General features: G+C 38.1%; 1 protein-coding gene across 4 annotated transcripts in view; it reads right to left on the reverse strand.

Moving 5' to 3' along the window:
• The window catches only part of SLC44A1 (solute carrier family 44 member 1), a 197,130-nt gene that overhangs the window by 76,056 nt on the left and 105,592 nt on the right, over window positions 1-15,482 (reverse strand). For all 4 annotated transcript variants that reach the window (XM_027614815.2, XM_027614816.2, XM_027614814.2 and 1 more), the window contains 6 exons: window positions 11,023-11,192; window positions 8,985-9,074; window positions 4,135-4,274; window positions 2,758-2,944; window positions 1,668-1,833; window positions 406-562 (listed from right to left, as the gene is read on the reverse strand). In XM_027614815.2, coding sequence (XP_027470616.1) covers window positions 406-562; window positions 1,668-1,833; window positions 2,758-2,944; window positions 4,135-4,274; window positions 8,985-9,074; window positions 11,023-11,192 — 910 coding nt within the window. The remainder of the gene's footprint in view (window positions 1-405; window positions 563-1,667; window positions 1,834-2,757; window positions 2,945-4,134; window positions 4,275-8,984; window positions 9,075-11,022; window positions 11,193-15,482) is intronic.

Raw genomic sequence — 15,482 nt, forward strand, 5'->3', positions numbered from 1 at the left:
AAGATCCTAGTGCTATGAGAGTGGAAAACAGAGATGACATCATCAAGGAGGAGGAGGAAATCAGGGGAGGTTTCTGGGAAGAGGTGGCATGTGAGCCAACCTGTGTTGAAATGCATGTTATCTTCACAGTCAGGGACAGGGAGGAGGCTCCAAGGAGGAAGGTATGAGTCAACATAGAGTAAGAGAAGCACAGGATACTTTGGGAAACCAGTGATATGATGGATTTTGCCAGAGCATATAGAGAGCAAGAGTGGGGGACAAGGGAGAGGGCTAGATTCTGCCTTGCAGGGATTTTGAAGAAAACATTCACAGCTATGGACTTAACGTCATTGGGAGCTTTACCACATGCAGAGCTGAGGTCTGGGGTGTGACCACAGAAAGCCCAGAAAAGTATTTTCTCCTTACCTTTCCTTTGAGCTGACTGTGCATGTACATAAGGATCATTCGTGGAATTTTGACTAACGTGATAATGAAAGATCCTTTTGCCACCGTACCCAGGTGATAACGAATAAGGCGGTTCACTGATGCCAAAATAGGTGTAAACGGCAAATTCCTTTTATCCCTATTTTAGAAGTAACCAAAAAGACAATTAAAACAAAGGCTAAGTATAGGAATGGTTTAAGCCCAATGCAGTGAAAAAATTAGTTTGTCTAAAAAAAATTCTAGCTTTGTGACAAAATGGCAAAGTAATATACAACTAATACAAATGCTACTGATGTACCAAACAAAATTAATGTTTCATTTCTCTATGGTGGTTTCATGGGGTTCTTAGGCGCTAAGACTTTAAGTAAAATGAAACTGTGCTTTGAAAGCTTTTACTAGTAAATACTTACGGAGATAAAAGTACAATCAAAAAATGGAACTGAAAAAGATGTTCAGGGGTGCCTGGGTGGCAGTCAGTTAGGCATCCAGCTCTTGGTTTTGGCTCAGGTCGTGATCTCAAGGTCGTGGGATCAAGCCCCATGTTGGTTCCGTGCTCAGCGTGGAGTCTGCTTAAAAGACTCTCTGTCCCTCTCCCTCTGCCCCTTCCCACCCGCTCTCTCTCTCTTTCTCTCAAATAAATAGATAAATCTTTAAAAAAAAAAATGTTCAATCTAGACCTGGTACCTCTGTATTAGAAAATTGTAAGGCCTACAGCTTGTATTTAGCTCTGAAGTTAGGAAAGGGAGTTACAATACTTGTTCTGATCCAAACAAAATAAGAAGGCATGTTGTCCTTTGATGGACCTTTATTTTTTAATTTTTTTAAAGATTATTTATTTTAGAGAGAGAGCATAAAAAGGAGAGAGTCTCTCAGATCATGACCTGAGCCAAAACCAAGAGTCAGAGGTTTAACCGACTGCGCCACCCAGGCGCCCCAGTGGACCTTTATATGAGGCAAGAATACAAAAAAACACTACAAGATTTATTCTTCTGCTAAATATAATTGAAATTATATCATGACCTGCTGTTCTGATTAATTTCTTGAGAAACTTACAGAAAAGTATAAAGTTTAAAATAACAACCTCCCATGTTCCTACTGCCCAGAATGATGAGCTATAACATTTTGTCATATTCACTTCCAATTATTTTTTAAAGACATGAAACCCTTACCAGCCTCACTTCCATCTCCTTCAGACACAATCACTTAGATGATCTTAAGTTTTCTTGGCTAGTATAAACTCTCACCTAGTAAAATAGTACGTTACCACAGCTCCCGCCACAGTCATCTGCTGACACGCTAGGATGAATTCACTGATCCAAATCAGGCCCACCACATGGTACCACCACATGTACTGCAGAGGCCCAGAAACTCTAAACTCCACAAAGCCTTGGTCATTCTGAACAGCACTGCCTAGGAAAAGATCAAGGAAGGAAAAGAGAAGCACATAAAGTGCAAACTAAGAAATAGGGCTATTCAATGTAAGGGATTAATCTAATTTCCAACAACAGGCCTCCCCTACCCCCAAAACACCAACTTTACAATCGCGGCACTATTTAATTAGGAGACAAAAATAATTATCACTTGAAAAGTTGTGAAGCCAGACACTGTATAATTAAGCATTCTGTTTTCCCCAAAGGCATCATATAGCTTTTAAAAGGTGTTCTATTTGAATATAGTTCCTACCACATTGGTTAATTTAGGCATGAATTTTCAAACACTTCCATTTTTTTTTCAGAGCTATTTTATGACTCATCCAATAATTACAGATCTAAATCATTAGCAAAGGATGGAAATTAATATTATATTCAATTGGTGAACGTGTGCTGAATGGCCAGAGAGGTTACATATAAGCCTACGATCCTTATGCCATTCCTCACCATTAATTCCATTTAGGGGTCACTTTTGATATGAAGTGTGGCTGCAAGCAAGTCTGAGAGTCTAACGACAAACGGTATCATCATGAGGAACTCTATTTAGGTTCAAATCTTTTCCAAACAAGAAAATCCCAAGGAAGCAAGCTGATCTTTGGCTGTAACTGGGGCTTAAGGCAACCTCACAGCCACACTGCATTCATCTGTTCATCTGAGAATGAATCCAAATGTCTGAATCAGTCCTGGAGTTTACTTCAGAGCCATGACCTGGTTTAGAACCACTCTGCTAGGATGATCTAAAAACCACGCATAGGGAATGGGTTGGGGAAGAGCCATAACCACCGCTAGTTCTGACGGCGATCAGACCTCAGTCATAAATGTCTAAGAATTATATCTGAAGTTTTAAAATAATTTAATATGAATCAGATCATCACTAAGAGAAAGAAGCAGCATGTCTCCTTACCAGTGGTGCCAAGAAAAAGAAGTGTCATGATCCAGTATGCCCAAAATAAGACAAGAGCAAAGAAAGTCCAAAAGGGTTGGAAGACTAGCAGCGGCAAGTGAATGAATACCTTGCCAGCCACGTGAAACAGGGCAATGGTGAGAGCAACACGCTTGCGCATCACCAACATTATCAGGAACAAGATAACCTGTGTGCAGAGAATGCAGAGAAAGGCTCCGGTTACTGTCTTGAGCAGTGAAAACAGAAACCGAACAATGGTGGACATTTTTAACATAACCCTTCCTTCCAAATGAGGGAAGGATTAGTCTCTGAATCCCCAAAATACTTTATCGGTCTTGAGGCACTTAGCATTCTCAGTTGTATACTGAAAATGTCCTTAAAGCTAAACATAAAGGATTTCTCAGTTTATTAATAAATCCTAGAATTCTCCTACCTTTCCCTTTCTACTCATTATGAATCAAAATGTGTTGTCAGTCAGCATGAGGCTCTGAATTTATTTGGATGGATACACACCTGTTACTCTGAAAACAGGGGGAGAAGACCATGTGCCATGACTATGAAAGCAGAGGGGGTATTCGTACCTCACCTCCTTTATAGGACCAAGAGCCCCTAAACAGCAGGGTCGATGTCAGATTCCCTGCCCTGCACACCCTCACTGGGCCCTGGGTGAAGTCAGGTGAACTATACTTAAAAAAAAAAAAAAAAAAAAGAATTGTACTTAAAAGATGATTAATTATAACAAACAAATACTTTTTGGCACCAGTGTCTTTTTGGTGGCTTTATTTTTTAATTTCTAAAGCTCAATTAAAAGCTTGGGATTGGTCCAAGAAATGGTCTGAGATTTTTTTCCTTTTTTCAGAGAGAAGGAGATGAACCAAAGGTATGAGTACAGATTATTTAACCACATGTTCATGAGTAATTTACTGTATGGTGACTAGGCAGCAAAGCTCACCTCCAACTTGGAATAATGTTGTTGAAGTTTAAAAAGCAATAACGGGAAAATAATTAGTGAACAAGTAAATGAAATGATATGAAGTAGTATATTTCTTAACACACTTTAGTAAAGAAAACTATTTTTAAAAAGGAATTATATTATGACAGTAAGATAATATGTTCTTACAAATGATAATGTAAATATTCTAGGTGAAACTCCTCTCTCAACAAGCAGGCAGCGCAGAATAAAAGGTTACATCAAGTAACACTCAATCAATTAGGGAAGCCTTCTGAAGACTTCTCAGTGTTCCACACCAGGTCAGAGATTTTATCTAATGGAGATCAGGGTTAGGCATGCAATAGCTAGAGGTGAGTTTCTGCTCCATTAATGATCCCTGTAAATAAAAATGTAAACCTGAAAGATCCACCCAAGCCCATACTCACTGTGAAAACTGTGGCTGAAATGGCATAGATGAGGAGCGCCTGAAGATTGTCTTCAGCTATCTGAAGCTGCTCAGGAGTCACGGTTTCTTTGGGAAACTTTCTCTGCTTTGCATATAGCCACCACAGTACCCCTGTGCCACCTGGGTTCGAAAAACAATTGTTTTGGAAATGCATAACATAAATCTTCGCTTTCCTGGATCCTTCCTACATATCACCGTGGGACTGACACAGCAACAATCCATTTGGCTGTGAGGTGCGTGGCTTTAACTTTGTGCACTAAAAGGGGAGCTCTAATTATTCCATTATCATCGTTCCCACTAGGTGCTTAGATATCTTTCAGTGTATCAAATAAATGTCCTTCAACCGTATTTATTATTGACACTGAAGCTCAGAGAGAGCCAGCAAAGACAGGTACCCCTGAGAGGAACTGATCATAAAGAGAGTCAGCACCTGTTGAGACCTGAGGAGCTTGTACGAAGCAAGTAAGGGTCAGAGAAATAAGCAATGAAGCTGAGGACTGAGGAAGGCAAAGATCGTCTCTGTTGTGCTATCCTAGGAACCCCAGTGCCTTGTGTGGAAATAGTCATGCAGTTGATACAGTATTTGTACAATGAGCAAATGAAGATGAAAGAAGTAACTCCCACCAAAAGCAGGAACACAGATAGGAGCTCTTTGATAGCTTGCTAGCGGTGTGTGCTAGGGATGGGCGTTTTTCTCCCTACCACTGGTTCAGAGATCCCAAGAGCTGAACTGAAGACGGGGGCAAACTTGCCTCCCCATGAGAGAGCTGCTTCATTCTGAGTGCCCAGAGCATCGACTGTTCTAGGTGCTGGGGACAGAGCTGTGAACAAAACTAAGTCCCCACCCTCATCCCACATGGAGCTTATATGGTAATAAGGAAACAAAACAAATAAGGAAATAAGTAAAAATATAGTACATGACGTCTAAGAAAAAAAGTCACCTTTTAATAGAGATAGAAAGCGCTGGTGTTGGGAAAGCACTGTGATAAGATGGGTAAGCAAGGTCTCAGTGGTGAGATGATATCTGAGCAAAAGAATCAAAGACAGACCGAAAACAATCTATAAAACTATCTAAGGAAAGGGTGTGCAGGCAAGGGGTAATAGCAAATTCTAAGATGCTGAGATGGGAACATGCCTGGCAGGAGAAAAAGGAGGCCACCATGGCTAAGCAAAAAGCAAGGGGCAGAGGGGCTCCAGGGACAAGATCCTACTGGAAGGCCTTACAGGCTATGGGAAGGAAATGGAAGATTCAGAGTAAAGATGCATATGTAGAGGCAGACAAGATAAATTCCTGGGAGAGGAGAAACTGGGCTGAGAAGTATGCAAATCAACCTGATCTCCACCTGCACTCAAGTAAACAGTGAATAGTATCAAAGGGAAATGTCAACCCTACCTGGTGGCAAACAGCGAGCATGAATTTTTTTCTATTGCAGATGAGTAAACAAACTTAAAACAACCCGAGTCTATGAAAAACATTCAAAAAAAGGAAATACTTGTATCTCAAAATATTTTTATTTTTATTTGTTTTCACAGATTTTATTTATTTATGTGACAGAGAGAGAGAGAGCACAAGTAGGGGGAGTGGGAGTGGGAGAGGGAGAAGCAGACTCCCCACGGAGCAGGGAGCCCGATGAGGGACTCCATCCCAGGACCCTGGGATCATGACCTGAGCTGAAGGCAGATGCTTAACTGACTGAGCCACCCAGGCACCTCTTCCATTTTGAAATCTTAAAGAAAACTGTCATAGCCTCAAAGAATGGAATAAAACACGTTCTCTACAAATAGGAATAAGAAGTTATGAGAAAAGGGTGCCTGGCTGGCTCAGTTGGTGGAGCATGTAACTCTCAATCTTGGGGTTGTGAGCTGGAGCCCCACATTGGGTGTAGAGATTACTTAAAATTTTTAAAAATCTTTAAAAAAGTTATGAGAGAAAGATAAACAGAAATGAGAAAGACAGAATAAAAACAGAAAAGAAAACAGAACGAGATAATAATGAAGACATCAAGGAGGACACTGTTCACAACAGCCACAGAAGATATCACTTATTACACAGGTAAATTTGTGTGAGGAAGTGTGCAATAGAGGCGACCAAATTGAATCACCCCAATGCCGTTAACTAGGTATTAAAAGTCCACTTTATAAATGACAGAATTGAAATTCAGGAAAGTTAAGTAACATGCCAAATGTCACACACCTAGTAAGTGGCAGAGCTGGAATTCAAATCTACTTTTATTATAAAAATGATCCCTCTGCTATAAGCTGAATGTTTGTGTCCCCCTAAAACTCATACACTGAAATCCTAATCCTTAATGAGATGGTTATTTGGAAGTAGGTCTTTAGAAGATGGTGAAGTCATGAGAGTGGAGCCCTCATGAAGGGGGTTAGTGCCCTTATAAAACCACTCTCAGAGAGCTCCTCCCCACTTGCACCATGGGAGAAAATAGCAAGATGATGGCTGGATACAGGGAGCCAGCCCTCACCAGATACCAAAGCACCTTGGCTTTGGCCTTCCGAGCCTCTAGAACTGTGAGAAGTAAATGTTTCTTGTTGATAAGGCATCCAGTCGATGGTAGTTTGTCACAGCAGCCCAAAGTGATTAAACACAGAAACTAGATACAATGGTCACCCGTTGAACTGAAAAGAAAGATGGCTGGATGGAGGAAGGACTGGAATAACAAAATGAGGTAGTCAAGTACAGAAGTGACAGTGAGGAAAGCTCAATCAGTGATCTGGAAGGTGCATTTGAAGAGCTCTTCCTGAGTGCAGAGAAAATGACAAAGGAGTCAAATGATAATTTAGAAGATGATATCAGAAGAATGAACAATGATGCTAAGAGGAAAACCACTGGAACAGAAACAGTAATCAAATACAGAAATAAGACAACTTTTCAAAGATGGAAAAGACACACCCTCCCAAATAGGCAAACTTAGTTAAGATTCAGAATCAGACAGAAATTTTAAGTTATAAGATTAAGTTAAAAATTAGATACACATCTAGGTAAGTGAAATAGGTGATGGGCAAAGGCACAAAATTAGACTGGACTCCAAAAAGTGAAGTACGGACCCAGGGAACATACTGCCCCTCGAGAATTTTAGATGCCACAGATTTAATATTCACATGTAAGGCAAAGATAATCTTAGATAATCAAGGGTTGAGAAAATATACAACCCACAAGTACTCACGAATAGGTTACATGAATTCAAATTCTCATCAAAACAAAGATGAACTGGGGCACCGGCACCCAATGTTTATAGCAGCAATGTCCACAATAGCCAAACTTATGGAAAGAGCCCAGATGTCCATTGACTGATGAATGGATAAAGAAGATGTGGTATAGATATACAATGGAATATTACTCAGCCATCAAAAAGAATGGAATCTTGCCATTTGCGATGATATGGATGGAAATAGAGGGTATTATGCTAAGTGAAATAAGTCAGTCAGAGAAAGACAAATGCCATATGATTTCACTCATATGTGGAATTTAAGAAACAAAACAGATGAACATACGGAAGGGAAGGAAAAATAAAGTAAGATGAAAATAGGAAGGCAAACCATAAGAGATGCCGAACTCAAGGAAACAAACTGAGGGTTGCTGGAGGGAGGTGGGTGGGGGGAAGGTGTAACTGGGTGATGGGCATTAAGGAGGGCACTTGATGGAATGAGCCCTGGGTGTTATATGCAACCTATGAGTCACTAAATTCTACCCCTGAAACTAATAATACAGTGTATGTTAACTAAATTGAATTTAAATAAAGAATTAAAAACAAAGATGAAACAAAATTAAGAACTCAAGAATTAAGCTTTATGAAAATAAGACCAGTAGTTCTCACTAAAACTAGGACAGAAGAATGTAAATAAATTTATAAATGTAATTATGAAACATTTCAAGACAAAGCAAAAATTCTTTTAAAAAGATACAGTATATCAAATAATATTTTATTTTATTTTTTAAAGATTTTATTTATTTGACAGAGAGAGACACAGTGAGAGAGGGAACACAAGCAGGGGGAGTGGGAGAGGGAGAAGCAGGCTTCCCGCTGAGCAGGGGCCCGACATGGGGCTCGATCCCAGGACCCTGGGATCACGACCTGAGCCGAAGGCTCAGGCTTAACGACTGAGCCACCCAGGCGCCCCTATCAAATAATATTTTAATTTTAATAACCTGAATGCAGGCCTTTAAAAAGTTTAGTATGAAAGGAAAGGGACCCTTCTTCTGCCAGGAAGGGAACATGGAAAAGTATTAAGTGAAAAATGAAAGAACAAGAAGCAGAACAGGGCCTCAGTTGCTTTCTTTTTCTCATGGGCTCTTCCCCCCAAAACTGGTACTGACAGAAAAATGTTAGCCCCCTTTTAAAAATGTCTCCACCTGCTTTTATTCCGAATGCCAATGACTTCACCATTTTATTTCATTTAGTGATCTCATAGTGAATTAACAGCAGTGTAATCCACTTACCAGTCCTTTTATGGTATATAAATGAATTCACAAGCCTTACAAAAGGAAAATTATTTAAAATAACCAAAGTACGGTGTCTGGGTGGCTCAGTGGGTTGAACATTCAACTCTTGGTTTCAGCTTAGGTCATGATCTCCAAGTCCTGGGATCAAGCCCCCTGCCAGGCTCTGCGCTCAGTGCAGAGTTGCTTGTCCCTCTCCTTCCCACTCTGCTCCTTCCCTTGGTCCTGTGCAGGTGCGAGCACCCGTTCTCTCTCTCTCAGATAAATAAATAAAATCTTTAAAATAATCAAAGTAGTTCTCAATTGAGGGACTGTTAAAAGCAAACTTAACTCTCAATTCTAATTACTAAAAAACAAAGGAATAAGCAGCTTACCGAGTGAACCCAGTATGACCAGAATTGTTAAGATCCACACAAGTACTCTTGAAATATACCTGATTATCACCATCAGAATCATGGATAGAACTGCAGGGAAGATAGAGAACACGTAGAATATTATTTTACAACACTGGAAAATATAAAGAGAAATTCTTGCAATTGTTTTCTCCTAGGGATATAATTGGTTGCTATTGACACGTTCAAGACCCCAATTTAGGTAAGAAAGGTTAACTGGCTACTTTTGCGCTTTGACTTTGGTACTTGCGCCACTGGAAACTAAAGGCACCTAACCGTGGGTTTATAAATGACAGAAAAGAACACATGCAAATGCAACATGGTGACTCAAAAACAGCATACAACTGTTGTGGATTCACCACGGGAAGACATCAGAACTCACATGCAAACATACATGCCAACACACAGAGTGTAGAGAGTGATGTGTCATGTTGGTGATTGGAAAAATTACCACACACAGACAGAGATCAGCTAAAGTAGGTGCTACACTTCCTGGAATAATCCTTGCATTTCAGGACCAACTTCTCTGATAGATGGTCCACAAGCTAGGCAGTATTTTATCTTTTTCTGATAGTTTCTCCTCTAAAACTCCAAGAAATGCTCTGACCCTACGGAATAACATCCTGAAGCCTGCTGAGGCCCAAATTCCTCTAACCTTTTTTCTTGACTGGGGTCAAGATGATTGAGATTGATTGAGACTCTTCAAAAAATAGCAAAGCTTAGTTTGAGTTATTTAGCCAATGCCTCTACCCAACCCAAGCTAAATTCCAACATTCTAAAATCTTGAGTGAAAAAAATCTTAAAAAGGAAACTGGGAAGATTTGACCTTTGCATGGGGAAATTCATTTCTGAAATCATAATTTGTTCATCTTTAATTACCTAAAGGCCCATGGTACAAACAAATGAACAAAGATCTTAAGCCTCAAGAGAACCATTCTAATAAAAACTGGAATTCCAATGGTTTAACATTATTATCACCATTGTTAAGGTTTGGTTTTTCTTTTCTTGGTTAAAGTATTCAACTATTTCAGAAACCAAATAACTTTTTTATAAAGCCAGACTAATAGTCACATTTTGGGGGGCCATTTGCAAAGCCAAATAAATGGTTGGGATCTGTGACTAGGTAACATTCTTAAGGTACTCACTTTTGCAATAAATGTACAGGAACCAAAAACAGATGGGAGCGTTTCAAATATCACAGAAATAGCTTTGCATATGGACAGCATTATTTCAATTGAGTCAAGTACTACCTAAGCAAAAAGAAAATACTCTCTAATGACAAGACGGAAATACAGCTAGTCTTCTCAATGACTATAATTGTTGCTAACAGGCATAAATACTCATTTTACTTATATAATGAAAGAGGTGCTTGGTTCCTACCACAGTTTATTCCTCCCGACTAGAAAGATCTACAGATTGTGACATGGCTACATATAGTTCTAGGATAATATAGGGAGTTTACATCTTGAAAACCACATTTATTTGATTATATTATCTATTCACAAGAAAACTCGATGGCTAACAAGTGGAGATTTCCTAACTTTTCCCGCAATACCACGGTATTATGAACTGTAGCAATGAAAAAAAAACGTATTTCAAAAGTAATTTATCATAAAGCTATGCCCTTTGATGGAAATAGAGAAGAGACCATGTGGCCTCTTTTTATAAGCCTCTGGAATCATAACTAAAAACAAAGGGGTGTTGATTTACTAAAAGAAGCCTCCTGCTGTCATATTAAAGGTTATCATAGACAGTAACCAGTTTGGGAAAACACCCGCTTTCTCCAATGAGAGAAAAAGAAAGTTTCAGATATATAAATATATATATATATATATATATATATATATATGTATTTAAATATGTATATATTTATAACTCTATATAATCTGAAACAATTATCTTGGCTATGGGAAGTTAAACATTTTACAGGTATCCCGATTGTATTCATATTTTGGTTAAAAGACAGAACAGTCTTCTACTGCGGTACTATGCAATAGCTAATAATGAGAAAAACAATTACCTAGTGATAACAAGCAAAGTCCCAATATAATTTCTTTGCTGGTCATTACTCCACTAATCAGCCTGTGTAAGACACTATTGTCACTGACAAAGGTGATCAGGGCCTCTGCAAACTTGGCATAGCAGGAAATGTTCACGGGAGCACAGCGATGGAAGAATGGAATAGGTGCACTGGTGATACAAGAAAAAAAAATCAGAAAAAAAATTACTCCTACTCAATATAAATGCCACATCAAACACACGAATGAAAGGTGATTATGACTGCAATACACTCCACCCTCCACACATCATATGGGGGCTAAGAGGTGTGAGCTTAATGCCGTGAAGATGACTGTCATGGGCAGGGAGGCGAATCTTACCACAGGCCTTAGGAGAGAGAGGGTGGAGTGCATATTCCAAAGGAAGACATTACCCTCCCCTTCTGAAAAGAAACACACACACATATACACGCACATACACACGTACAGAACTACCAAAAGCAAAAGCAAACACTTAAACTCCGCCGCCTGTACATCCATCAGTCAATGGGCAGATGACAGAACTTACAAACATATACTTTGTTGAACTGAAAATGAATTTTTGCCAGAAGCTATTTAAAAAGAGAAAACACATGCTTTTGCTTGAAATGTGCCACCGTGAATAAAATGTTGCCTCTATCAGAACAGCATACATAAACCTTGCATTAAGAAAAGGTGTTTGGGGCACAAGCTTATTAACTCTCCTATCAATTGATCATGCCAAGACATCAACATACAGTATAATATGCGGCTGTTTAAAACAATAACCATGGATACTAATGTATGGAAACACTTAGGAGGTAATAGTGCAAGGGGAAAGAAACAAAAATTTGCATCTAATGTGATGGTTGCCATCATAAACATGAGAACAGAAAAAAATAGAAGTAAATGAAAAATCTCTGATTTGTCAGGGTCATGAGATTCTGCACTGTTTTCTTTTTATATGTCATTATGATTATAAGATTGTGTCCAAAAAATGAGGTCATCAGTTATATCAGGTTTATACTAACCACAGCTCTTCTTGTGAAGGAACACAGCTATGTGTGAACAGAGACATAGCTCTGGTTTGTTATTAACATACTCTATTTTAGCCTCTGAGAATATGGTATACATCTGATCAATGAGAGATTCTAAAAAAGCTCTATGAACATGCCCTCAGTTGTGATTTGTATGGATTCTAAGAGAGTCTGTATGTCTGTCCATACACAGATACACACATCTATGTGCATTAAGTTAAAGGCTGCCATCGCTAACATAAATCTCGTATTTTTAGAATTATTTGTAGAACCATCAGTCATAGCTCTAACGTAACACTATTGATGGCAATAAGGTAAGTGTGCGCTCATTCTTGGTTGGCACTGTATTTGGGTCAAATTCATGGATAAGAATATATGACTAAATACCAACTTCCAAGGTTTCTGACCTCAGGAAAGCAGTTTGTATGACCTGAAGCAAAACACTATCTTTGTTTCATTCCTCGAAAAAACAACAAAAATATTTGTTTTCAAATAAAAATATAAATGTACCATGTATTGATTTTCCTTAAATGCTGGTAAATGAGCACCAATGGGAGTAAGAATAGGCAACATCTTCCATGCTGTTAACTTCATGGAACAATAAAATAATAATAATAAAGATCTAGTCTTACCTTAGTTATGCTTCAGTAAAATGTATTCCAAAATAATGACGTGACACTATGACATGAATGTTCACTTAAAAAAGAAGTATCTCTTGTGACTTGTGGGTGTATTTGTGTGAACCTCCAAAATGGCACTGGTGAAAGTTAATGCCCAGGATTTGATATTTTGTCAGAAACTGCAGAAAGTCAGAGCATTCTGAGCAATGCTTAAATTAAAGGGATGCAAGTCATTGTTTTTGACCAAAGTTGTTTCACTAGTGATATAAAAAGCTATTAAATTATAGAATACTTTTCAGTGAAATGGATTTAGTCAGAAATATTACAGGAAAGAATCAAAAGAATTAACCATAAGTTCATAGTCAACGGTGGCTAATTTGGGACAGAAACCTCTGCTGTGACCTACAACTGTTTTTCTTCCTGATGCGATCTAACTAGGTAATGTCCCTGGCCAGGTTAATGTTCCTGACTAAGGTAACTAAAGCCTGTATCTGTATCTTCATCTGCTTTACTTATTACCCTATCATTTCTGGTGCAGCCTCTGTTTAGCTCACCTGCCTCCAACCTTGAACATAAAATATATCTACCTTAAGGATACGGATGCCATTTTCTCGCTTTCAACATCCACCAATTTTCCTGGCCCTGCTCTGTTTCCTTTTTCCTGTCATATAACCATAAGTGAACCTTATCCTCTGTCCAGTGGGAGCTCCAACTCTACCTCCCATATCCTAGCAGGATGCTGCTATAGTTTTAGACTTGAAGAGAAGTACGCATCATTTCCAAAAGAGAGTAGGGCCTGTTGTAACAGAAAACAAAACTGGACAAGTTCAAAAGCCCTGGGTGATCCTCCTAACATTACACAGTTGCATGTGTCTCCATCTGTTAGCTCAAACAGTAGGAGTAATAATGATAATAATAAATAGTAATAGAGCCCAGCCAAAAGTCAGTGATTCTAAATTAATAGGAGCAGCATGTCCAGCAGCATTCATGTTTTTCTGCTTTTCAGACTTATAATGAGGATAAATGGCTGAAAGGGAAGGATTATATTCTTAAAATTCGAACATTTCATTTCTATTTAAGAGTTAATGCTGAGTAATATCTGCTCTCTTACCCTTTCAAGTCAATTTTATACTATACCTAAACACTTGGCTAATTGGAAAGAGTACTTTCACAAGTCTCCTTCAAAGAACTGAAGCAAAGTAACAACGGTTCCTTACCTTAAAATTTAATCTATGTCAGTTAAAAAAAAAAAAACCTGACAGCTCTAAATTTGAAGGTATAAAATTAGCACAGACTGATTACATTGTTTAGCTGCTGGTCAAAATGGTGAAAATCTGCTCTTAGTGGTAAGGAATATCAGAAATAGAAGGAAAATAAAAGACAGTATTTGGACACAGTAGTAAAAACCAAAGTTAAAGAGTTCGTTTTAAAGTAAAAAGTACTACACTCCCTTGTCATTATTTTCCTCTACTGTTCCCTGAACAAAAACAACTTAACCAGCCATGAGTTTTTAATACTCAAATGACTTTCTTATTAAAAAATCTAAGTAATCATGGGATTGAAATGGTTTGTTTTATATTTTACCACTGAAGTCCTATGTGATATATAATGAATTTGAGTTAGCTGATTTCATATATCTCTCAGAAAAGAATACTTCTGAGAACCTTGTATGTGAGATCTTTTCTACTTTAGTGTCTAACCTAAGTGACACACTCTGTGCTTTTTAATCAAGAGGACAAGCATAAAGAATTCTATTCATAGCAACTTTTTCTACCTTTTGAAACCCACAGAATATCGAATCTTTAAGAAGTCAATGTAGTCCCATTAGCAACTGATGCTGTTTCACATTATTGAAACATTAGTCAACAAGAACAAAATGAATTTATAATGAGTCTTAAAGATTTTTAAAAATTAGCCACTCAGAGGGAAATTGTATCTTACCATGGCAAACATTCTGTCCATTTGCCTTAAGTCCAGACTATCACAGTTAATGAGCTCCCCTCCCTCAAAGTCTGATGACAAACAATGCCTACTATCTCTTATTCATATGCCTTCATAAAAGAAGACAGGAGTTTGCATCTCACACAATTATCTTAAAACTTCAGGTTATAGGTAAGCTTACACATGATTTCTAATGAAAAGTTTTATTTAAGAAAGAATAATAATAAAGGATTTTAGCAATATCTCTATAGCACAGAAAATGCAGGAAATAAATCAAGAATCTAATGGCAATACTCTGTGGTTTCTCATACATTTCATTTTATTTATTTTCTCTCCTTTCCTTCCTGTACTCTTTTTTTTTCTTCCTGTACTTTTTTTTAATTTTTAATTTTTAATTCTTAATTTTTTTTTTTTTTAAGTAGGCTCCATGCCCAGTGTGGGGCTTGAACTCATGACCCTGAGATTAAGAGTCACATGCTCTTTACCAACTGAACCAGTCGGGTGCTCCCACCTTTTTTTTTTTTAAACTAACTGTGGTATAGGACTTTGTCTTGGGGAAGATGGCAGAGTAGGAGGACCCTAAACTCACCTCATCCCATGGATATAACGAGATAGCTTTCATATCAGTATAAAACTGTGGTATAGATATTATAAGATCTTAAATTAAAATTCTGATTCCCAACAATTAATTGTATGACTTTGCACAACTCATTTAACTTCTCTTATCTTCTATGTCCTCATCTATAAATTAGGAACTATATCCTTATAGGCTTTTGTGAAGATTAAATAAGAATACACATGAGAAGCTTAATACGGTGGCTGGAACACAATAGATGATTTGTAAATGTTAATTTACACTGAACCCAT

The sequence above is a fragment of the Zalophus californianus genome, chromosome 13, assembly GCF_009762305.2.
Source record: "Zalophus californianus isolate mZalCal1 chromosome 13, mZalCal1.pri.v2, whole genome shotgun sequence".
In the NCBI taxonomy this organism is placed as follows: Eukaryota; Metazoa; Chordata; class Mammalia; order Carnivora; family Otariidae; genus Zalophus; species Zalophus californianus.